General features: G+C 38.6%; 2 protein-coding genes across 2 annotated transcripts; both read right to left on the bottom strand.

Annotated features, from left to right (window-relative positions):
* Positions 1-2700: 2700 nt before the first annotated feature.
* On the bottom strand, positions 2701-22713 carry LOC144666809 (glutamate receptor 3-like). The gene is made up of 13 exons (XM_078528214.1): positions 20563-22713; positions 19595-19696; positions 19213-19344; positions 18391-18630; positions 12842-13047; positions 12633-12674; positions 11332-11451; positions 10575-10760; positions 9865-10225; positions 8317-8679; positions 7523-7693; positions 5607-5754; positions 2701-3436 (listed from the first exon to the last, which is right to left on the bottom strand). The coding sequence occupies exons 2-13, from the start codon at positions 19680-19682 to the stop codon at positions 3382-3384; spliced, it is 2112 nt and encodes a 703-aa protein (XP_078384340.1). The 5' UTR covers positions 19683-19696; positions 20563-22713; the 3' UTR covers positions 2701-3381.
* LOC144666818 (uncharacterized) lies at positions 15206-17384 on the bottom strand. Its single transcript, XM_078528223.1, has one exon. The coding sequence runs from the start codon at positions 17034-17036 to the stop codon at positions 15342-15344; it is 1695 nt and encodes a 564-aa protein (XP_078384349.1). The 5' UTR covers positions 17037-17384; the 3' UTR covers positions 15206-15341.
* Positions 22714-24246: the final 1533 nt, after the last annotated feature.

The following is a 24246-nucleotide window of genomic DNA, read 5'->3' as shown; positions in this document are numbered from 1 at the left end:
TATGATACTCGGTTATGCAATCTAATAAGAGATCACATGATTATTGTAAAGCAGAGCACATGGTCTGATAATATAGCGAGTTGGAATTATCTGTGTCTTCACTGATGTCTTTCTAGTAAGCTTATAGTAAGCCCTTTAAAGAACCCTACAGGTCACTACAACACGAATAAGGCAAACCAAGTATAGTTTACACTAAATGGGCACTACTGTGGTTTAATCGACTACCAAACAAATCCAAACGACTAACAACATGACGACTTCAAGTTGTTTCTTATTGCTTTAATCTGTCGGCTCATTCACTCGTTCTTCGACTCGACGAACGGAATGCTCAGCCTATACACAACGAACACACATCCGGTGCACCGCAGAAAGAGCGAGGGTAATATGCAAACACCATCAGTAAGATAGCAAAATAGTGAAATAACAATTTAAATTTCATGGCTGAATCTACCAGGCATCGCCCCTTTTGTGCTCGCGGGGGTAAAATATACTACTCTAATTATGCACCGCAAACGGGGGAAAATGTAATTGTGCGACTACAAACGATTAAAAGACACGACAAATATAAATGAAGAAACTTACTTTTAAGATCATCCTAAAAGATGAAGGACCCTCGTCCTCCTCTTCACCCTCGATTTGACAGAATATTAGTTAAGCATGGTGAATTTCAACACCTGCTGAATCTTAGTTACCTGTCACTGCACGTCAAGTTAGATCCTTGATGTATAGGTACATCACGTGCTGATGTTTACAACTTTATTTAACATGAAATGGTTTTTACCAAGGGAAAATGAAGTTTTTTACCTTTTTAGTCTAAAATTTCCCGTAATGTTTTAGAAATACAAACACAACTTTTCTGTAGTTAAATTCTAGTATCGAAAAATAAACCGTTAATGCGTTTTAAAGATCTCTTAAAAAAGACACACGGAAGTGAATTTTTCACAGCAAGCCACTCGGTATCTGAATCCCTTATTGGGATATCCCCCCTCGTATCATGCTTGGTATCATTAACTACCCGAAATTTCAAAAAATTATACTAGACACTTATATTGTCAATATTTTAAATAGAAGAAAGAAATGCGAGAAAAAAATGTTTTTCCATTCATTACCACGAACCTATGTTGAGGAACCTTTGCATAACTGATTAATTTAGCTTCAGCAACACGGTTGTTACAAGTTTATCATGTTTGTATAGTTGGTTTTCTGTTTTAAAAGAATGTTATTACTGAACCAATGAGCGAGCTGGTGAAGAGAAAACTTGTCATAGGAAATAAAATACGTGGGGACTTCTCGAAAATCGTTCCTTGGCACAAGAATAAGACACACTAAGTATACTTTACACTAAAAGGGCGATATAAAACCAGAAAATTACAATACTAAGTTCTTAGTTCGTCTTAAAATGTGAAGATCCTCATTCTACTCTGTGTGTCTCGTCTTTGCTAAATATAAGTTAAGCGCAGTGGATTTTAACATCTGCTTAGTCTTAATTAACTGTCGCTGCCTGTCAAGTTAGATCATTCATGTATTGGTGCATCACGTGTTGATTTTTACTAATTTATTCAACAGAAAGTTATTTTTTACTATTTAAGGCTAATGTTTACTTTTATGGAGTAATGTTGTAGAAGTATGAAAACAAACTCACTGTAGACAAAGTCTACTACATAAGTCATATTTCGAAAACCAAATTTCGAAAACCAAATCACAAAGGCGTTCTAATGTCATTCAAAATAAAAATACACACACGGAAGCGATATTTCACAGCACGCCACTACATCTCTGAATCCTTTGTTTTCATATTGTTTATTATAAACGGTATTCCTTTTGTTTTGAGAACTGTGACCTGTTGTCAATTGTGTTTAGAGCTAATCACATGCACCATTCGAAACCTGTATTTGTTTACACTTAAGTGTGGCAGACAGTCCCTAGAGCTCTTCAGTCACAGCAGCCGTGGTAGCACCACTCGTAACGGTTATTCTTTTAATCTCCCTAATGTGTGTGTGTGTGTGTGTGGGGGGGGGGGGACTGAAGCGTCCCCCACATCCCGGGGGCAACCTCCCAATAACTTGCATGGACTCGTTTGCACAGATATTTTTGTTGCATCTTCCATTGTATTCATGGCACTCAAGGAGAAAAGTATACCAAGAGCACATTTAGTACGGCAAAAAGGGTGAAGACTTGATTAAGCAAGACAGCATCGTTTCCTGGTTTCCCTGTGAATTCCGAGAAATATTTATTTGCGAGATTGGAAGGCTAAAACAACATCTAGGAGTACTACCAAGACATTCGAGTCACCCGATTCCAGATCTCCGCCGTTTTAGAGTACGTCCATAAAACCGAACACCACCAGCTTTTGAATTGGTTAAACTTAATATATCGTGATCCTCATTGGTACACACTCAGGGACAACGAGGCAATTCACATAAGACTTAACCTTAACCCTAACGCCATCAGCAGCGATGAGCCCGCGATCACGAAACAAAAAAAAACGGGAGAACTGTACGACAGCGAGCTACTGTGCATGGGAACAACCCACTGGAACAGCGAAGATAGAAATGCAGAAAACACGGCTGTTGAAAACCAACCAAACACAGGGGGAGAATCGTGATTTATAAGGTTACCCGTACCCGATCCAACTCATCGCCTGATGGAGACTTGCATATGCAGAAGAAACGTCGTAATTCACATCACAAGTGACTAACATCGAGAGACAAACAATAATACTTTATTATTCTTTTTAACTATCGATTATCGAAAGAGCTGTAAATGGGGAAAAAGTTTAAGCGATGGTTTTAATCTTATATGCATCTTTATATTTTCTTGTGAAAATCTAAGAATTGAGTTATCAAGGCTCTTGTTTCTGACTTTGTTTAATAAACGATTATTAGACCGTTGATATGAAAACTACAAAGTCTTACTCGGGATTTGTTTTTCCTTTCATTTGCAAGTTATCGTCACTTGATGTTAAATCTCATACTAATTAAATTAGTGATAGCAATCGACGTGTATAATGATAAAATGAAAAGCATTAGTCGGTTCACTGATCATAAAGTAACCCTTATTGGAAGAGAAGGAAACTTTCTTTGTTTTCGAATATACTTTAACTAATACGATTACTGTAACTCAAAAATGCCTTCATCTAAGCCAAAAAGAATCGTCGCCTATGCTATCGCGTACGACCAAACATCAATAATATAAAAGACTGACAACCCTGAGCCAACATCAATACTTCTATTCTTTTCGCTCTTTTTCCTTGCTAGATTTTAAGCACAGAAGCTAAACATTTTACTGAACATTGAACTTAGAACTTGACAAAATTACATTAATCTTAGTATTAAAACGGTTATATATAATAGTGTGGTTTGTTCTCATCGTTTAAACCATTCAGCTGCTTGGGAAGCCAACTTCAGGATCATTTTGCGGAGAGAAATTATTTTGCCTACGGACAAAAAAAAAACAATGTGTGAGCGAGCTTGTTCTAGCTATTCTGATAATCCCTTTACAGTTAAAACAACCCAAGCGTTCTTGCGAATGGGAAACAAAACGTTCTGAGAACCTTAAACGGCGTTGTTTAAATTCAACTGCATTTTTAGCTCATAAAAATTAACAGTTTTACTGTTTTTCGCTTACAAAAGCATTACGCGATTTCTAAGCACCACAATCGCACAAAAGAAACGCTGTACGCAGTCTAGGTCAGTCCTTGTCGATATACTGATGACTGTAAGCGCCCGTCGAGCCAAGCAGCTCATCACGACCGGAGCTTATCTCGGTTTCTGTAGCATTAACCGCCTAAAGGAGTATTTTACTCCCACCTGGACGGGATGCTAGTGCGTCGTGGAGTTGCTCGCAGCAGTAAATTCGCCAGTACCCATTTGTAAACCTGGGTGGAGAAAGGTGCAATGAGAGTAAAGTTTCTTGCCCGAAAACACAACACAGTGTCCCGGCGACGGGTCAAACCCTGACCGCTCGATAAGAAGGCCAGCGTGCAAATCATTGGACCACCGCGCCATCCTTACCGATGACTGTAGACACGGTCAAATCACTCACTCACCATGGGTGTACGGACTGTATTATTGCACCATTGCCCACAGCCGTTGCGAAATATCTGACGACGTAATGGTCTTAATCTGGAATGGTACTTCGGACATGTATTGGCATGAATGATACGGAAAAGAAACGAGTATCACGCTGTTAAGAGGCTGTGCGCGTAAACAGGTATGGTCGATGTGGCTTGAAAAAATAGATTTCGCTCATTTCTTGTGAGTTTGTAAAGATTTTCGGTTCACCCGAACGAGCGCTTGTAATAGATCGCCCCACCTTTTCAAAAACAAAGTTTGAATCTGAACCGTTTTTGCTTGTTTCATCAAGGTGTGTGATAGGGATGTCGTTATTGTTTTGCTTATGGCCTGATTCGAGCTCAAAAATGTGGTAAGCCCAGACAAGGGTCGTTACGAGCGCTCGTTCGAAACAACGTGAAGCACTTGAAAGTCTTCAGAAACACACACGAAATGAGCGAAATCTATTTTTCAAGCCAAAACGACCAGACCGGTTTTACGGAAACAGCCTTCAAATAAATGAAAATAGTTTCAAAATGGATTTAAATAGCTTCTTTCTTGCTTTTCGGTACGATTGAGGGACTAGCAAAGGAATTCCGCGTATACAAATACAATAGACGGCGGAAAAAGAAGAAACCGAATTCCATTGAAAGATTTCTGACAAAACACTCCTTTGAAAGGCCTGTTCAATTGTCAAGTCTGCTTTAGCTTGAAGAGGTCTGACAGCGTGTCTTCGAGAACAAAATCAATTCGATAACGGCTGAGTCCGTCGTTTAGAGCACTGTACTCACAATCTTGTGCTATCCTATGTACATTTTTAGTAAAGGCATCACCGATAGAGAAACATCTGTCGCTTTATTTCGTTGCGGAGTAGAGTACCTTGAATATCTTCGGTACATTCGCCGATTGTGAAGAACGATGTACTGTTTCGTATCAAGGCCTATCCTTGGGCCCTGAGGCCCTGAAGCGCTGCGTCCCTTCACTTCCAACTTTCTGCGTGGTCCTTTCGCTTTTTGGAAACTTCCGGGGAGTTGAAGTTGTCGTATCTGAACCACGGTATCCATAGCTCCCAAAGTTAAAACTTCTTTTATTTGGCGTGGTCCTCCTCTCTGCATTAGGCATTTTAGGGGTTTAGACCCGCTGTAATTGCCTAGCATTAGCGAGAACGTTTAGAGGATTTTCTAACTCGACAAACATATTAATTTCAAGGTGGAGATTGTATATGGTCCCAGCATGCATTGCAAGAGGTTACATAGTAAAATGATTGAGAAGCCTATCTGCAATTATTAATCCTAATTCTGCTAGGAGATGGTAACGTATCAACGTTTATCAGTTTTACATACAATCTTGCAATCAATTCGAAGAGGGCAGACTTGGAAGACGATTGCTTCTAAACTACAATGCACTTACCTACGCTAGGAAAAAAGAACACATTAAAACGGAACTGGTGAGAAACAACGGCAAAAAAAAAGAATCACTTAAGAGAGGTTGTTATTGATTACGGGTGGTATACCTTTTGATAGTCTGTTAATAATTTTTTTTCTAGTCACAAACCTTTCAGTTTTGTTGAATAACTTTTGCCTTTCTTTTCGCTTCCACAAGATTTCTGCAATCAGCGTCAGGAATGCAACAACTATCCCAACACCCAGGACAACATATACTCCCAGCATGCTCATCAGGTCGATACGCTTTTGAGACAACACTGCATAGAAAAGAAAGTTAAAGAAGGGTAGTGTAGGGTCAGCAAAAATAATACTCGTTTATGATAAATTGATAACGCCAGGTGATTACGTAAGTCGTCAACAGGTCTAGAGAATAAACGTCGCTCTAACGTTAGTATGAATTATTTTTCATTTCATCTTCACAAATTATTTATTGCAAATATCGAAAAATGGTGCTATACTCGAGTCCTTGAGTGAATTTCAATAATGAAAACACTTAACTTCGCCTAATAACTAAACAAAATGCAAAAGGTGTACCTGCTTAGTTACCTCAAAGCGAATTATTTACTTGACTGACTATATTAATTTTTTGCCCCCTACTGGTCTTTTTTCCTCATCCCTTTTTTATCTCAATTTTAAACCCCCTCTTCCACTTCAATTCTCTTTTCCATCACAAAAATTGCATTGTTTTGCACCAGCACCTTCTTTGCTCCTCTCCACCACCAGCGCATTTATTTTGTGGTGGTGCTGGTCGTGCTGATGGCATGAGACAATGAAATGATTGCGGTGATGGATGGAGTAAACCGTGAAATATTGGTGGAGGTGGTGAAATATTAGATTGTGGAGGGCAAGGGAATAAAAAAGCGGCTTTCTAGACATGTAAAAATCGCTTTTAGGTTTCTATATAAGCCATTCAGTTGCCTCAAGAAGTGAGACTACCAGATTCGGGCAAGTGCCCGATAATGTTGTTCTTCGCAGAAATCGTTTTAAAGAAGGATAATCGGAGGATAATCTGGAAGCAGTGACATGTCATCTCGTTCTGAACCACTCGGCACGGACTTTCTCTCTCTCAAATAGCGGTCATGTGCCGTTCCAATATTGACATGTTTTGTCGTTTGCTGCACTTCCTCTACAAAACGTGTCGCATTGAACTTTATAGCATACGCCGTTGCAAAACGCAGAAATAAAGAAAAAATGAACTGATAGAAGACAGACCAATTGGTTACCTTATCAAAATTCGAAATCCTTTTTAAGACCCACATTTTACCCAGGTACTGCTATGGTTTGAGTAAAATTTCGATAAGGGCTACAAATTTTGACGTTAATTTTATGAGGTGTCAGCCCCTCCCCTCATCCATCCTTGTAAAAAGAAGCCTGTAATCTCCGGCGAGAAATCCCATACTGTTAACGTAGTCAACAAAGATTCTTAAAGTCTTTAAATAGTTGTAACCCGGTTAGAATTCCTCGTGTTCGAGTAACCACCTAATCGAAAAAAGCAACTAAGTAAGTAAAAAAAATAAGTCTGTCGGTCGGTCGGTCTGTCAGTCAGTCAGTCAGTCATTTTGGCAGTCAGAGAGTCAGTCAGTCAGTCAGTCAGTCAGTCAGTCAGTCGGTCAGTCAGTCAGTCAGTCAGTCGGTCGGTCAGTCAGTCAGTCAGTCAGTCGGTTAGTCAGTCAGTCAGTCGGTTAGTCAGTCAGTCAGTCAGTCAGTCGGTCGGTCGGTCGGTCGGTCGGTCGGTCGGTCGGTCAGTCAGTCAGTCAGTCAGTAAAGCCTTCATTTTAAAAAAAGGATACCTCCATCAGTTTTACAATTAAAACTGTTACCAGTGGAAAACTATTTAGCGGTGTGTCATAATATTTACGAGACGGGTCGAGACATTTCTGAATACTTATTTGACGTAACACGGTCTCCTGACGCCTGTTTCGAGTTCAACGGTTGGTATTCGTCCTTGATAAACTCACTGACTACAAATAACGCTTACAAGTGCCTTTAATAAAACAACGCAATGATGTAGTATTTCTAACTTACCTGTTTCTTTTTCGTTAGGGCACTCGTCTTTAATTTCCCACCATTTCCGCCTCAAGCTGTCCAGAAAGCCATTCTCGTGAAGACGAAGAATGGCCAAAGTGAAATCAACGGCGTGCGGGTCGTTTGCCTGAAGCGCGAGTGCTCCCCCTTTGGCTGTAGTCAGACCTGTGACTGAATTAATTAAAGAAATTTGCAGACAGAATAAGAATTTCGGGTTGTACTTTTCCTTTATGTTACAAAAAGAAGATAAGGGGACAGAGAGGGACACTTCTAGGACTTGTCATATATCAATTCCCCTTAAGTTATATCAAGACGTATGCAAAACGGAAGTGCCAGTTTCCATGGATATCCGCACACGGCATAATTCCAACATAAATGACTGACCGCGTGGAGATACGTTTAATCTATTAAAGCGACTTGTGGAATGATATTCCTGATGAATCATTTAGAATTGGAGGTAGATTCTACAATTTCTTTCGAATCCAATGGCTCACTAAAGGAAATATCGGATTTTGGCAGAGAATAAGCGACAAAAACAACGCGAAAAACAGTCAACAGTCTTGCGCGTGGGAGATAAATCAACAGAAAATCACGTTATGAACAAGAGAGCGAAAAAAAAAAATATCATATAGAGCTCAAAGACAAATATTTTTCAGACTGCCCCCGGTCTGAAAAGATCAAAAAAAGTCCGGTCTGAATACAGGATTAAACGAAATTTACACAAAGCGGCCAACGCCTCCAGTTTCCCTCACTGTCCCCTTATTTTATCTCATAAAACGTTTCCTAGTATTTACCTGTTGTGAGATCGCAAGGTTGTTGGTTGGCAACATATCTGAGAGTCGGCCTTTCATAAATGAATAGAAACTTGTCTTTTTCTCGTACCCATTGAACACCTTGAGACGTGCTTTCAACCATAGTGTTCCCCGCTTGAATCCTGTGCCAAATCTTTTTATATGTTTCATACTGACTTGTCTTAAAGAACTCGTACGTACTTGACGATTCAACTACTGCTACTTGGTAAGACGAATCCACGATGTCTTCAAGGTTACGGATCGGCTGCTCGGCGTTTTTTACTGTTAAAAATGCGGCCAGATTAGCAGTATATGTTGATACCAAGATAAGAACGCAGAACCAGTAGCTTCCGGTGAGAATGCGACCTAATGTAAATTAAATTTGTAGTTATTATCCTTTTCATAACTATGAAACCCGAGGCACCTCAGCATGTGTAATTTAATTTGCTTATTAATAAATTGTTTTACTTGCCTAGAAGGTCTAACATATGTTTAAGTTTAAGAATTGATCTTAGTAAATGAGCTTTAGTTGCACAAAAAGCTTGCGTTTTACAGAATTCTTAAACTTGTCTACATTTAACCAATGAGTTATTCACGGTCCAAATTTGCGAATCATTCTGTAATTGGTGAATATTATGATGTATTTGTCGAACACAGATTTCTGACCCCAGCATATTTGCCATTAGTGCTAATATAATGTTGGAAAAGGGATTAAGCACAATTGCAAGGGATACTCGCAGCGTCGATTTCGATGTGTCGACTACTCTACTCTAATGAAGATGAATTTTTCAACAATGACACGAGCTTGAGACAACGAAAAATTCTGAGTCCCCGACGGGAATCGAACCCATGGCCTCCCAGATACCGGTTGGGCGCTCTAACCAACTGAGCTACGAGAGACTCGTGGTGAGCTGGGCCATTTACTAGGTTGATATGTGACACGCGTCCTGCATACTGCTAGGATCAGCAATGTCGAAATCATCAGGTGTGTTGTAAATAATAATGATGGTAAATTTTAAGCTCGGTGATAAATAATGAAGATGAATTTTTCAACAATGACACGAGCCTGGGACAAATTATTTATCACCGAGCTTAAAATTTACCATCTTTATTATTTACAACACACTTGATGATTTCGACATTGTTGATCCTAGCAGTATGCAGGACGCGTGTCACATATCAACCTAGTAAATGGCCCAGCTCACCACGAGTCTCTCGTAGCTCAGTTGGTTAGAGCGCCCAACCGGTATCTGGGAGGCCATGGGTTCGATTCCCGTCGGGGACTCAGAATTTTTCTTCGTCCCATGCTCCTGTCATTGTTGAAAAATTCATCTTTATTATTTACTCTACTCTACTTTATAAAATAACTCGGATACTTCACGCGCTGTGATTGGTCAAAAACCTATGTACTATTGTACCGGTAAAGTCCCGTTTCTGTCCCGACATGGCCGCACTATGCTTGATTAATTATGCATAAGGACGAAGAAATAACGTTAGTTTAATGTATTCTTTTGATCTATCTGACGGTTATAACGGACGATATACCCATACCTGATAAGTTCCTTGGTGAGTTATCAGCTCCTTGTTGCAGCATGGAAGCCAAAGCAAACCAAGCACTATTGAAAAAGCCAAACTCCTCCGATGTTCCTTTGCCGTTGTCATCTTTGTAGCCATAAGGACTGAAGTAATTCAATACAAACACAGCAACAGAGATGACCACCAGGCTGGCTAGGGTAGCGATCCAAACGTAGTTGTCAAAGGGATTCATAAACTGTAGTAAATCGATTGATCGACTGGAGGATGCTTTCTTCATTAATAAATCTTCAGTGTAGTGCATGTAAGGCACGGTGAAGTCCACCAGTTTCTCGCGGCGCTCAGTTATGGTGAGATCCGCAACGGCGATATCAGCACGCTATCAACAAAAAGGATAAAAGTAACGAAGCTATTTTTTGTCTACTCAACCAGTGGCTTGTGTTGTCAAAAATTCATTAACCAGTTAATGTACAAGAGTATTAAGCAAAAGAGCAGAAATGGGAATATTTGTAGCCGACAATTGGCCTAATATCATGTCAATGGAAAGGAACTCCATTCGCTTTACCCGGTATGAGAGAGCGATGAGAAAGCAACAAGTTTACCTTGAAACAGACGTCCAGGTGTTTGACTATTGCATTGTGATATAAATGCATGGGATTTTTGGAATGAAATACCTAGTTGTTAATGATTTGAGATACAAATAATCAAAGATGATAATACTTGCAAACCTTGCTTAATAACTCTCCAATCATCCCATTCCATGTTCCATCTTCCGTTTCAGCGCCGTACATCCCGTCCGGGGAGGGGTAGATCTCATAGGTAAATTTGAGTTTTCTTGCAAGTTCATTCAGCAGATCAATACAGTATCCTTCATATGCATCTACCCCCTTTATCTTCATAACAAAAGGTGCACCCTGTTTTTGGTGACGTAAAAATAACAAAATGCTTGAAAACGAATATTTAATGGTAATAGTAATTGGAGTGAGTGGAGTACAATTCATGGAGTAATCGGGCAAGTAATTTCAGAATCGACCGAGCTCGCAGCGCGAGGCAGATTTGAAATTACGAGCAAGATTACTCTATGAATTGTACGACACAAGGTCCAATTACTAATTAATCGTATCTAAAACAAATTTCGAGGTAAGGAAGTCTTTGAGAAACTTTTTTGTATGAAAAAAGCTCAGGTATATAAAGGTATGTACGATCAGTTTTACAAACAGTACGAAAACAGCAAGAAACGCGCAAATTGCTTAGGTGTCCAATTACAGGTATCCAATTTTAAATTGTTCAAATTGGATACCTGTGAATGGACACGCTCGTGATCGCGCGCCAATAACGCGACAAATAGGCGCGCGCAGAGCGCGAGGGTTTTATTTCAACTCATACATTTAAGGTATCGGAAATATGTTTCTTTAAAAGGCGGATTTGCTAAATAGACTTAGAACAGAATTTGGATCATCAATTTTCGTACAATTTGACACAAACCTCTACAACGACAGCCCTGAGTTTCCTTCCCTGTAGACCTGTCTTGGTAGATGGGTTTTGTACGTTTTGTGAGATATTCTCAAACAGCACGGCACCTTTAGACGAATTCCACGTACCAATCTAACGATAAGAAAAGATGATAAAATAGACATCAAATAAATGAACACAGCGTAATTATAATGGCAAGTTGAAGCATCTTATGTTGCCTTTAATGTTGTGGGGAAATTTTTGTACACAAGTGAGTCGAAGACACAAACTCTAAAACAACGAACTATTTAATGAATCAAACCAAGTAATTCGCCAGTTACAAAAATTAGATTACAATAAGGTAGCCTCAAAGCTCGGTAAAAGCGTAAATCATGGCCCAAAATTCTTAGCACGGAAAATTACAATGTAGTGATAAAAATCCGTAAAATAACAAGACAAAGTTCAAACTTAGGCGCGAGCACGTTCTCGGCCACGGTTTCTTAAAATTTTAAAATGTCGTGAAAAAAGGAGTGAGTTCTGAATTCGAAAAGTGCAGACATTAATCATTATTCGAAAATTTCGAACAATCGTGTTGATTCGATTAAGCTGCCCACTTAATCGCCAACTGGTTGTCGACAAAAACAAACATAAAATAGCTACACAAATGCGTCAGCCATAATTAACCCTATTCAGACCGTTTTTTTGGATTTTTTTAAAAATGGGGGACCCCCCCCCCCCCCCCCATCTAACTTCCAGAATAGTTAAGCAATCACTAAGAGGATATATGGAGTGTCCGAAAATCTATTTTTATATACGTCACGTGGGATGATGACGTCGCATCACGCGACAACTCGATCATGATATTAAAAAAGCCGTCATCTGGGATCCGCCATTCTGGATTTCAAAGTTTTTCGAAAACGTCAGAAAACTGCCCAAAATTACTGAAAAGTACTTAAAATCAATAAGATTGTGCATAAAAAAAGCGAGACTCATTGTATTAAAGTTAATTTTCATTAAACACAAAAATTACAAATGTGGGAAAACATGTCTGTCAAAATGACGTTGCAATGGTAACGTCACGTTCCCGACACAACAACCTATCCTACCAGATAAATTTTAGAAAACTTGCAAAGTATTGCAGCGCTTTGTTGAAAATTGAAAAAGTTATAAGCGTTCAAATTCAGCGCGGGCACTTTCCAATGCTAAAACAATATTGTTCCTGTCGCTGCTCAAGTTTAATGGCATCTAAAGGGCAAAAAGTTCAAATTACGCTGGATTTTAAAATGTCTGAACAAAACTTAAATGTTTAAACGTGCATACAATGATTGCCAAACCTGTCCTTGAAGTATCCATCTATATCTGTGTTTACAAGATTTCTGCAATAATTTGTACACATAATCAGTTTCTTACTTGACGTTTTGCTCTCGCAAGAATCGCTTGTTGTACAACTACACAAAATGTTGCACAAACAACGCTCAGTATAAGCAGAAATAACACTTCATTATAATAAATAAAACACAATACAGTTAAAAATATAAACTACCTTCTGTAGCATACGCTTGGTATTTTCTGTGTTGGCGTAAAGCAGAATAACCTCGGCTTCAAAGTTTTCGACTTTCTCCATTGTTCTCAATATCGGTGCTTCTGGATCTTTATCTTCCTCCTGCTTGGAAAGCTGAATTATATTCAAATATACCTTTGAACTCTGGGATTTAGAGCGGAAATATTCAGCTTCAGGCCAACGACTCTCTAAAACAATGAAATGATATTGTAAAAACGTTTATGATGCGAGGCTGTATTCAGGTAGAAACGTCTGGGACTTCAAAGGGAAGAAGAAGAAAAAGAAGAAGAAAAAGAAGAAGAAGAAGAAGAAGAAGAAGAAGAAGAAGAAGAAGAAGAAGAAGAAGAAGAAGAAGAAGAAGAAGAAGTAGAAGATCGTTTCCCAAAATTTCTGTTCCCTATCACGTTTTGATCTGTAAGTATCATAAGATACTTACAGTAAAAATGAAAGGTAAGTTGATGAAGTGAAAGTTACTCTGTTGTTGGGGTGTATACTGGGTATGGCGTATACTACGGATATGGCAAGAGTTAATAAACAAATTCACTCAAACCCGCTATATACGCTTAAACTGGTATATACGCCAACAACAGAGAAAGATCATTGCAACAACTCATTAGCATGCAGTAGGCACATTTCACTCTGTACACGGCGTGTTTACCGGGTTTAGCGTATTAAGCGTATATGAGATGAATTAATTAACATCAACAATAACTACTACTACTACTACTACTACTACTACTACTACTATTAGTAATGATAATAATAATAATAATAATAATAATAATAGTAATAAATAAATAAATTAATTAATTAATTATATTTATATTATTATTATTATTATTATTATTATTATTATTATTACTAGTAGTAGTAGTAGTAGTAGTAGTAGTAGTAGTAGTAGTAGTAGTAGTAGTAGTAGTAGTAGTAGTAAAAAAATAGTAGTTGTTATTGTTGATGTTAATTAATTCATCTCATATACGCTTAATACGCTAAACCCGGTAAACACGCCGTGTACAGAGTGAAATGTGCCTACTGCATGCTAATGAGTTGTTGCAATGATCTTTCTCTGTTGTTGGCGTATATACCGGTTTAAGCGTATATAGCGGGTTTGAGTGAATTTGTTAATCAACTCTGGCCATATCCGTAGTATACGCCATACCCAGTATACACGCCAACAACAGAGTAACATTCACTTCATCAACTTATTATTATTCATCGCATCACATACGCATGAATACATTTGTTTAAGTTAGCACCTTTTTTCCGTTATTATTTTCAAGAGGAACTAATTTGTCAGAGATATCAAAGTTATTGATAGGTTACATAACGCTTATGTAATCTTTTCTTCATCAAATGTATTAAAGCATTAACTTGTTTTGGAGATTTGTATTGTGGTGTGTTTAGGTGAAAGCCATTATTTGTTTTTGAGCTCAACGAAAGAATTTAGAGAAAAAGAATATTGCAAAGCTATTGGCGGTGATCAAATGGAGTTCTCAATCTTTCACCTGTGATTCGCTCTGCTATTCCCTCCGGCTGGTTTGAGAATGACAATTGGTTCATGCTTGTGACGGAACAGTATTTAATGGTAGACAGAACTTCAAACGGCTCAGTTCATGCTCATGTTCATGTGGCAAGATGAGCAAGCCTTGCTCTCAGTTAAACAGTAAGGCAATACGAGATAAGGCGGAGTGCGAGATAGTTGCGAGGGTCGAAAAGCTGTGTTCGGTTGTTGCTTTTAAGTGCGTGTGGCGGGTTAGCGACGCCGAAATAGAAAGAGCATGGAACTGGATATGCGAGAAACGCGACGAATGCGATTTAGCCTTGTCAAAATTGGCGGAAATTTGCTTCTTTTTTTCGGCCAAAGACCCCCACCTACATCCCGCGCAGCGACTTTGAAAGTCCCTGTCCATTGTCTCCAGTGATGGCGTGCAAACCAGCAAAGTCATCAAAGAGACCGCGTGCCCAGAGTCAGGCAAAATCAAAGAAGCAAAAGAAAATAACTGCTATTTTCCAGTCGCAAGCGTAGATTGAACGTTTTCTTGTTCGGACACTGATCTGCGGCTAGTGTTTTTTTTCTATTGCTGTGTTTAAATTTGCAAATGTAATAGTGTGAGTATTAATGTTCCTAAAGAATTCTACATTCAAAAAGAAAGCAAGAGAAATTAGCGTTGGTGTTCATTCACACGTGCAGTAATAATGTGAATCCTGCACCCGATATCAATTGATTATAAACAAAAGTTTGTAATTTTTGCAAGCACTGTAAACTCAGGCAATCGAATAGAAAGAGTGATATTCAAAGAGTGTATTACCTAATTCCATAATTAAATAATAACTTTTTTGGTCGAGTTATGCTGTCATCTCGAGACAGGAAGATGAATTTACAATAAAGCAATTTAGTTTTGTCTCTTTTGTGTACAACAAACTCTGCTTACACCCATTCTTTGCATTGAAAGTCAGTGTCCACACTTTTCCAGTATCTTTTTCAAACCAGCGACATTTTCATTCCGGCCCTTTTCTTTAGAGAGTCCGCCGTTCTTCCGTCTTGAAATTTGAAATCGGGATCTCTCAAAATTGCCGTCCACTGTCCAAACCCGTATCTTTTTAAACCTTTCTTGAGAAAATTGTCCTCTTCTTCCGTGAATTTCAACACCCGGCGATGATTTCGTTGAATTTGCAATTGTTTTTTGGGAGGGGAGTCCCTTTCAGGAGAGGCGCTCATTGATTCTGTTGTTCCGAGAGATTCTGAAATTGTTGAAGTTGTAGCGCTAAACCTCGTGTGCACTTCCTTATCCAAATCTGAGCCTTTCGTTCCTTGTAGCTTTTGCAGACACTCGTGAGCTTTCACAGCAACTTCGCGCGATCTCTGCTTTTGATAGTGAACTTTTGCAACGGCAGAACTGTGTTTTTGGTCTTCTGACAAATTTTGTTGCTCCGTGCTTGTGAGTAGATTGAGGCTTTGCGTTTCGACAATTTGACGATAGCGCGTTGGATGAATATACTTCCCGATTGCATCGAACACCAATTTACTCATGACGTCGCCCAATTTGCTATGCTGGCCTCCGTTTCTAGTGACAAGTACGAAGTCGCACTGGGGTTTGAGTAATGGCCTTACGAAATTGATGTAGCTTTCCAGCACCCGCATGCTTGCATCAGTCAAAATTAATGAGTCAAATCCATACTTGCTGGCCGTTTTGAACTTTTTCTGGTCAATGAATCCTCCGTTCGCCTTAGCTGTTTTAACCATGTCCACCGTCAAGTACTGATAAGTCATAGGGCGAGATCCCTTCACCTTTATGAATAAATACACGGCGACAAATTTCGTGGCAAATGTTAGGTCCAAAGGATTCACTTGACCCGGAATAGTTTTGCAAGTCTTTACCGTGTTTTCGTAACGAGGCAAATGAAATGTCACCACTTCTAACAGTTCTTCCATGGTTGCCCAGTGCCCTCTAGCATCCAAAGTCTCAATGTCTAGATCTTGTGTCCACTGCAATCTCATCATCTTTGCCACGGTTTTGCGCGCTCGTTTGAGGTACAGCTCCGTTGAGGACAAATTTCGAAGAACTGTGTCTGATGCGCCATTTATCTTTCTGAAGTCGATTAATTCGGAAATCGCATCAATGTAGCCCAATCGGCCACCGTGTCCGAGTTTGCATTCATCTTGCAAGTAGTCGATAAACTTGAACAACAAACTATGCGAACACAGGCTAAAATCCAGCACTTCAAAACTCAATTCCTCTTCATCTTCGCAGCAAAATTTGAGAAATTTGAAACACCTCTTGACTATCTGCTGGGCTACACGATCTTTCTTGCAACCCCCACCACTTCCCGTCAACCACTTCACAAACGATTCGCCAATTTTGCTGGAAACTGAAAATGAAGGCAAAACTCTGGCAGTTTGTACTGTGATTTCACTCGATTTAACATCACTGGCGCCTTCTCTTTCGTATGCAGCGAGTATTCCCAGATCAGGTTTCTCGTCAAAGTAAAAGAACCAACTGTGCTTGGTATTCACATGTTTTCTGCACCCTCTCTGGCTTTGAAAGCCATCATGGTCACACACTTGTATTGGGCAATGATACAATCGGTCGGTTTCATTCTTTTCCAGGTGAAGCCGTTTTGGTTTGGGCGATGCTCCATCGATATTTGACCAATTGATTTTACACTTCTTGCTCATTTTATCATCAAGGTAAAATGGTCAACACAATCTCCTAGAACTGAATTTCTTTTCCAAAAAAATACGACGCACCGATTACACCTTAAGGAACTTCATTCGTGTTTAAACTTGGCAAGGCGTGCCTCTTCTTGCCTGCCCTCATTACTATTGTGCAAAATTCATGACACCCAAGATTGTGCTCAGCTTGCCCAAGCAGGTCTATGCGCGCCCCATTGTTTTTCTTCATTTCAATGGACAATATAATTTAGGAACAAAATGGTCAAGTAAGCGCAAGGAATTCGGAACCAAAGAGTCCTGAATTTGTTCCTAAATGAGCAGTTTAGGAACAATACGTTCCATTTACAAACAGGAACTCGGAACAAAACGGTCCTAAATTATCAATTTGGGAACAAATCGTTCCATTCACAGTTAAGAACTCGGAACAAAACGGTCCTAAATTATCAATTTGGGAACAACGCGTCCCATTTACAGATAGGAACTCGGAACAAAACGGTCCTAAATTATCAATTTGGGAACAACGCGTCCCATTTACAGATAGGAACTCGGAACAAAGCAGTCCTAAATTATCAATTTGGGAACAATATGTTCCATCAACAGTTTGGGAACTCGGAACGAAATGTTCCTGTTTTATCTTAGGGTGAACGTTTTGTTCCTAACTTTATAAAAAGCTGGTCCTCTTAAGGTTAACAGGAACACAAATATGAGGAACAAATTATATTAGAGGAACGTTCCTAAAGAAAAGATCGGAACATGCTACAAAACTTAAAATCAGTTAAAAACGGGCAAAGATATAAATTACAAGTCACAAAACAGTTAGTTGAGCGTTTAGGTAAAATGAAAGCAATCATCGAAATTTGGTAAACTCTACCGCACTCAAAGGCTGTAAAACACGCAGTGAAAATTTTTGGGAAACGTTAAGGAAGAAGAAGAAGAAGAAGAAGAGCAACAACATCAAAAACAATAACAACAACAAGGTTTAACGAGATCGTTTACTTAGGGAAGTGATCATAACACGTGTACTCGACGAGGACTCGCCTTGTGTAGGGGTAGGGGGGCTATGCAAGATACCATCTGTCTGGTAAGCCAAATGGACAAAATTTATTGGCCTTAAAATTTGAGTTAAGACTCATATTAGGTGTGCATGAAGCTTTCCTTGCTGAAGAAATGGCACAAGGAGGTTTGAATATTTCTCTTAGTTTTTACTCCTGATAGAATGGGGGCTATACAAACAAGACATCGTCTTTTAAGGTGGGGAAGGGGGGTACATGAAGAGATCACCTGTCTTTTTGCAGAGTGGTGGGTCCTGTCTGAGTACAATAGTTTTGACCATTTCCCTTAACAAAGCTCTTTTTACCATCGATCACCAAAGCAATTTTTTTCCATTTAAACTTGTTCAGTATATCAAGTGAAGCATGTGCATAGTCTTTGTATCCCGCCGACATCTGAATCACTTTTTCACATTGGTCAAAGGGTCTTCTGTCGCCATGGAGACGGATAAGAGGAATGCCTGTCACTTCAGAGAGTGTACATGCGGACATCTTTGTAAGCCTTCCCTCGATAAGTGCAACGACGTTTTGTTTAAGAAGCAACAAAGCTGAAATTATGATGATTTGCAAGTCAAAAGTAGTTACAAAATTAAATTATGTCATTAAAGATGTGAATATTGTTCATCGTGGTGTTAGATAGGTAATGAACGTTTATTCGTTTGTCTCACGATAGAATCGCTTTGAGATGTTGATCGCGACGTTTCGACTGCATTACTGCTAGTCTTCATCAGGCGATGAGGTTGATTGTTTACGCGTGATTGTTGACCAATGTGAAAAAGTTATGCAGATGTCGGCGGGATACAAAGACTATGCACATGATTCACTTGATATACTGAACAAGTTTCAATGGAAAAAAATTGCATTGGTGATCGATGGTAAAAATAGCTTTGTTAAGGGAAATTGTCAACGTGCATAAATAGCGACGCGTAAACAATCAACCTCCTCGCCTGATGAAGACTGACAGTATTGCAGTCGAAACGTCGCGATCAACATCTCAAAGCGATTCTATCGTGAGACAAACGAATAAACGTTCATTACCTAAAATTAAAGTATTTAACGGAAAAAAAGATATGAAACTCCTTGTGATAAACTGATGACAAGCGATTATCGATCTTTTTAAAAGCTCTTACCTTGATTTAAAAGATCAAGCCTTTTTGTTGTTTCTAATTCTTTAAAGACTACTGAAACATTGTTTGCACCAGAAGTGTGATTGACAAAGAAGTTTATCGCATCATATTCTGTCGGATTTCCATTCATAAGACCTGCATGAGATCACAAAATGGGAAAAGAGCATTACGTGTTGTGCAAGTTTCAAGCATTAAAAAAATAACGAAGACAGAAAGCCTAAATACATTTTACACCGAAAGTGATGTAATTGTTAGAAAAAACTCCACTCATTCTTCACGAGCAAAATTGTCTACGATATATACAAAAAAGACTTATAAATAGCCTATGTAAAATACAAGTCGGGATACAATATTTATAACACAACTATGTTCCTCAGTTACTTACCGCAAGTAAATTCTCTGTTTGATGCAAATACCTTGGCTACGAATAAAGCAATAATTATCAACGCAGCGTTCGTAAAGCTTTTCCACATTGTGAACCTTAAACCTAAACGAAAACAAAAATAAATTAAATTATAACACTGAGTCGTGGCCTCATGGAAACATTGCTGTATGTGAACTCAATATATATATATAGTGTAACTGAATATTAGTGAAGTGCTTTGAATTCAAATACCTGCTAAGTCTCAATTACCTGTCACTGCACGTCAAGTTAGATCTTTTATGTGTAGATACATCACGAGCTGATATTTACCAGTTTATTTAACAGGAAATGGTTTTTACCAAGAGAATACGCTTTTTTTCCACTTTAGCCTAAAATTCACCTTCGTTTCAGTTTCAGTATAATATTTAAAGTAGTCTTGATGACAGCCGTGGAGCCGTAAACAGGTGCATTTTAAACTCTTGCTTCATTCGACTTGCACTAGACGTAGAATTTCCAGAAAAGCTATTCCTTCAGATCTTCCGGTAAACTTTTACTGTTGTCACAATTTTCTAGGATGTATAGATGACTGTGGAGGTGATTCTATAGGGAAATGTTCCGAAGAAAAATCTCTCACTCGCTGTCCTTGCTTGTTTCATTCAACCCAAGCACCACAAACTTTCCCGCCCTTCCCGCACTATCACCTCATTTCGGCATCAGAATGAAATGTCCAGTCGATTTTTAATTAAAGAATAATTTTTAAATAAAACAAATTTGCTCTTATTGGATACGAGTGGTTATAGCCATCTCGGAGTAAACGGCGGGAACTCGTAGCCTTAAAAACTCGACTTAGTTAAATGCAACTGCACACGTCATCTTATATACAAACGGCCGTGCGTAGATACAGATTTATACCATGATCGCTTAATAGGAATTATATAGGGCCAGCAAGCGCGCTTTGTTAGAAATATACAGAAACCTACAAAACTTACTTTTTAGACCATCTTTAAATATGAAGGACCGTCATCCTACTCTGTAACCCTCGCCTTGACAGAATATTAGTGAATTTCAACACCTGCTAAATCTTAATTAGCTGTCTCTGCACGTCAAGTAAGATCTTTTATGTTTGGATACATCACATGCTGATGTTAACCATTTAATTTAACAGGAAATATATTATTTCTATTTTAGCCTAAAATTTACCTTCACCGCACAATGTTTTGGAAGTACAGACACAAACCCTATTTTGTCAAAGTCTAGTATGGAAAACAGAATCGCTCAGGTGTTTTAATCTCATTGGGAAAGAAAACACACGGAAGTGATTTTTCACAGCAAGCCACTAAATCTTTGAATCCTTCATCGCGATATTGCCCCGAGATATCAAGCACTTCCCCACATTTTAAATAATTATGCTAGACAGATACTTATATCATCAATGTTGTAAATAGTAGAAACAAATGACGGAATAAATGGGTTTGCCGGTTTCACATCCTTAACAGTATATATTTCCGTATTATTCATTATCATCACTTACCCATGTTGTGTGTCTTTGCATAATTTATTAATTAGCTACGAATCTTCAAAAAGATTGTTGCAATTATATTATTTTTGTATAGTTGGAATCCTGTTTTAAAATAATGTCATCACTGAACGAATGTGCGAGTTGATGAAAAGCAATCTTGTCATACGGAATTAAAGACGCGAGGACAGCTTGAAAATCTTTCTTTAACATAGTTGAACATTAGAATAAGGCAAAGTGAGTATAGTCTACACTGAAAAGGTAGTATCGTGGCGTAGTCGACTACCCAACAATTTTAAACGACTAAGAACAGCACGGTTTTCAGTTGTTATTCCCTCCTTAAATTCTTCGGTCAATTCATACGTTTGACTCGTCGAACGGGTCAGCCTATACACAGCAAGCCCACATCTCGGGCACCGCTGCGAGAACAAGGACAACATCCAAGCAGCATCAAAATAGTGAAATAACAATTTAAAATTTCTTGGCTGAATCGACCAGCCTTTACCCCTTGTGTGCTCGCGGAGGGGGGGGGAGGGGGGGGGGATAAAATACACTGCTGTAAATATGCAACGTGAAACGGGGGAAATACAATTATGTGACGACAAAGAAAAAATGATTAAAAGACACGACAAATATATATTAAGAAACTTGCAATACTTACTTGTTTATATCATATTAAAATATGAAGGACCCTTATTCTACTCTCCAACCCTCGTCTTGACTGAAATTAGTTATGCATGGTGAATTTTAACACCTGCTAAATAGCTGTCTCTGCACGTCAAGTAAGATCCTTTATGCATAGATACATGTCGTGCTATTGTTTACCACATTATTAACAGGAAATTGTCTTAACCAAGAGAATATGATTTTTTTTTTAATTTTAGCCTAAAATTTACCTTTACTGCGTAATGTTTTAGAAGTACAAGCACAAACTCTCTGTAGTCAAAAACTAGTAGCGAAAACGTAATCGCTTAGGTGTTTAAATCTCACAAAACAACAGTCACACGGAAGTTATTTCTCACAGAAAGCCACTCGATAACTGAATCATTTACTGTGATCTTCCACTTTTTAACTGAAACGCACGGTATCATTAACTCTCCGACATTTTAAAAAATGTATAGTAGATATACACTTTATAGTATCAATATTATACATATAAGAAACAAATTCAGAAAAAAAATATGTTTATTTATTCATGATTGCCAAGAACCTATGTTGAAGAACTTGAGGGGCATTTGCATAACTGATTAATTAACTAAAAAAAAGGCCGACAACACGTTTGTTGCAATTTTATCATGTTTATGTAGTTTGTATTATCTTTTAAAATAATGTTATCACTGAAAAAATTTGGGAGTTGGCGAAAAGCAAACTTGTCATATAGAATAAAATACGTGGGGGCAGCTTGGAAATCTTTCTATAACGTAGCTTAACACAAGAATAAGACACACTCAATATAGTTTACATTGAAAGGGGGATAATTTACACATGGAGAAATTTACGATACTTACTTCTTAGTTCATCTTAAAATAACGAAGAATCCTCCTTCTACTCTGTGTCCATCATCTTAACTAAATATAAGTTAAGCGCAGTCTGCTAGGTCTTAATTAGCTGTCGCTGCATGTCATGTTAGATCATTTATGTATTGCTGTTGTTTACAACAGGAAGTTATTTTTACCAATTAATTAAGGCCTAAATTTACTTTTATGGAGTGATGTTTTAGTCTAATATTTCAAAAAAAAAATTTTTGAAGACCAAAACAAAAAGGCGTTTTAAAAAAAACAAGGAACCGAATTTTCACAGCACGCCGCTACATCTCTGAAGTCTTTGTTTTCATGTTGTCCATTATAAACAATATCCCTATTGTGTTAGAACTGTGGCCTGTTGCCAACTGTTTTAAGAGCTAATTGCCTGCACCGTTTGGAACGTGTATCTTGCTTTGTTTGCACATAAGTTTGGTAGACTGCCGGGATTAATACCCCGCAAACCTCTTCACTCACGGCAGCCGTGATAGGACCAGCAGCAATAGATCGTTCTATAAAGCATGTATCTTTAAATTTCTCTATAAATAGCAAGAAACATTTATTAACTTGTTCCTTGAAGGCGATGTGGTACATCTACAGTTACATTTCGCGTTTTGCTTTCTCCGTATTATTTTTCTACCCTTACGAAACGTGAAGTGAACGGTTCAAATATTAATATTTCAAGAGCTGATATTGTATGGAATTATGGCGAACATTAAAGGTCTTTCTGCTCCTAAACGAAAACCGTGTCTACTCTTTTTTTCAATTTCAAAAATAAAGTTCCCTTAAGATGAACAACCAATAGGCAAAGTCTGAACAAAAATACACTGTCAATTCTATTTCAATAGAATGACCTAACTATAAACATCCAATAACAATATATTGCTTTTACAAGCACTAATTAAACAAATGTGACCCTCCACGGGAAAACAGGAAATAAGGAGAACGCACGCGCACGGCACGTTCGCACGTTTAAACAAAAGATGCGTGTCTCAACACGGTAGCACCGTGTAAGTCACTTTCCTCATTAGTAGCAAAGCTATTGTTTTCCCTCGCACGTTTAAAACAAAGGAGCGTGGTAAGACACGGTCATCGTAGTTCGGTGACACGGTCATCATAACACGGTCATCGTGACACGGTCACCGTGTTAATGCGTGCAAAATGTTAACCCTAACTTCCCCGGGGAGGGAAATGATCGAGCAATTTCATTACTATTGGTCGTTCTTATCAGGGAAGCTTAGTTGTTTCCAATTCCATAAAAGAAAGCTCGGATATTCTGATATTTTACACCAGAAATTTTTCGTTTATTCACTTTGCTAGGCAAGACCACGGAAGGTTTATTCGTCTACGGAGTAGCATGACTGAGACGCGACCTTCTTTAGTTTCCAGGAATTTAAATTCTTGTTTTGAATATCCAATCCAGAATTTTCGAATTTTAGAAGTCATTCGTTTGAGCTTGAACAATCACTCATTCGCTCTCGCTGTTCCAGGCATGAAACTTACAACACGAAACAATTCTTTCGACCCCGGGATCTCTAGGTCGCACAATGACGCCTTGCCAAGTATAATTTCATTACATATTGCCGCGAAAACGTATTAGCGTTCGCAGCGCCGTTGCGAGTCAAAACTTTGTTGAC

Source organism: Oculina patagonica, chromosome 9 (assembly GCF_052425735.1).
Source record: "Oculina patagonica isolate OP01 chromosome 9, crgOcupat, whole genome shotgun sequence".
Classification (NCBI taxonomy): Eukaryota; Metazoa; Cnidaria; class Anthozoa; order Scleractinia; family Oculinidae; genus Oculina; species Oculina patagonica.
The sequence above is the reverse complement of the archived record's forward strand: the minus strand, read 5'-3'. Positions and strand labels throughout refer to the sequence as shown.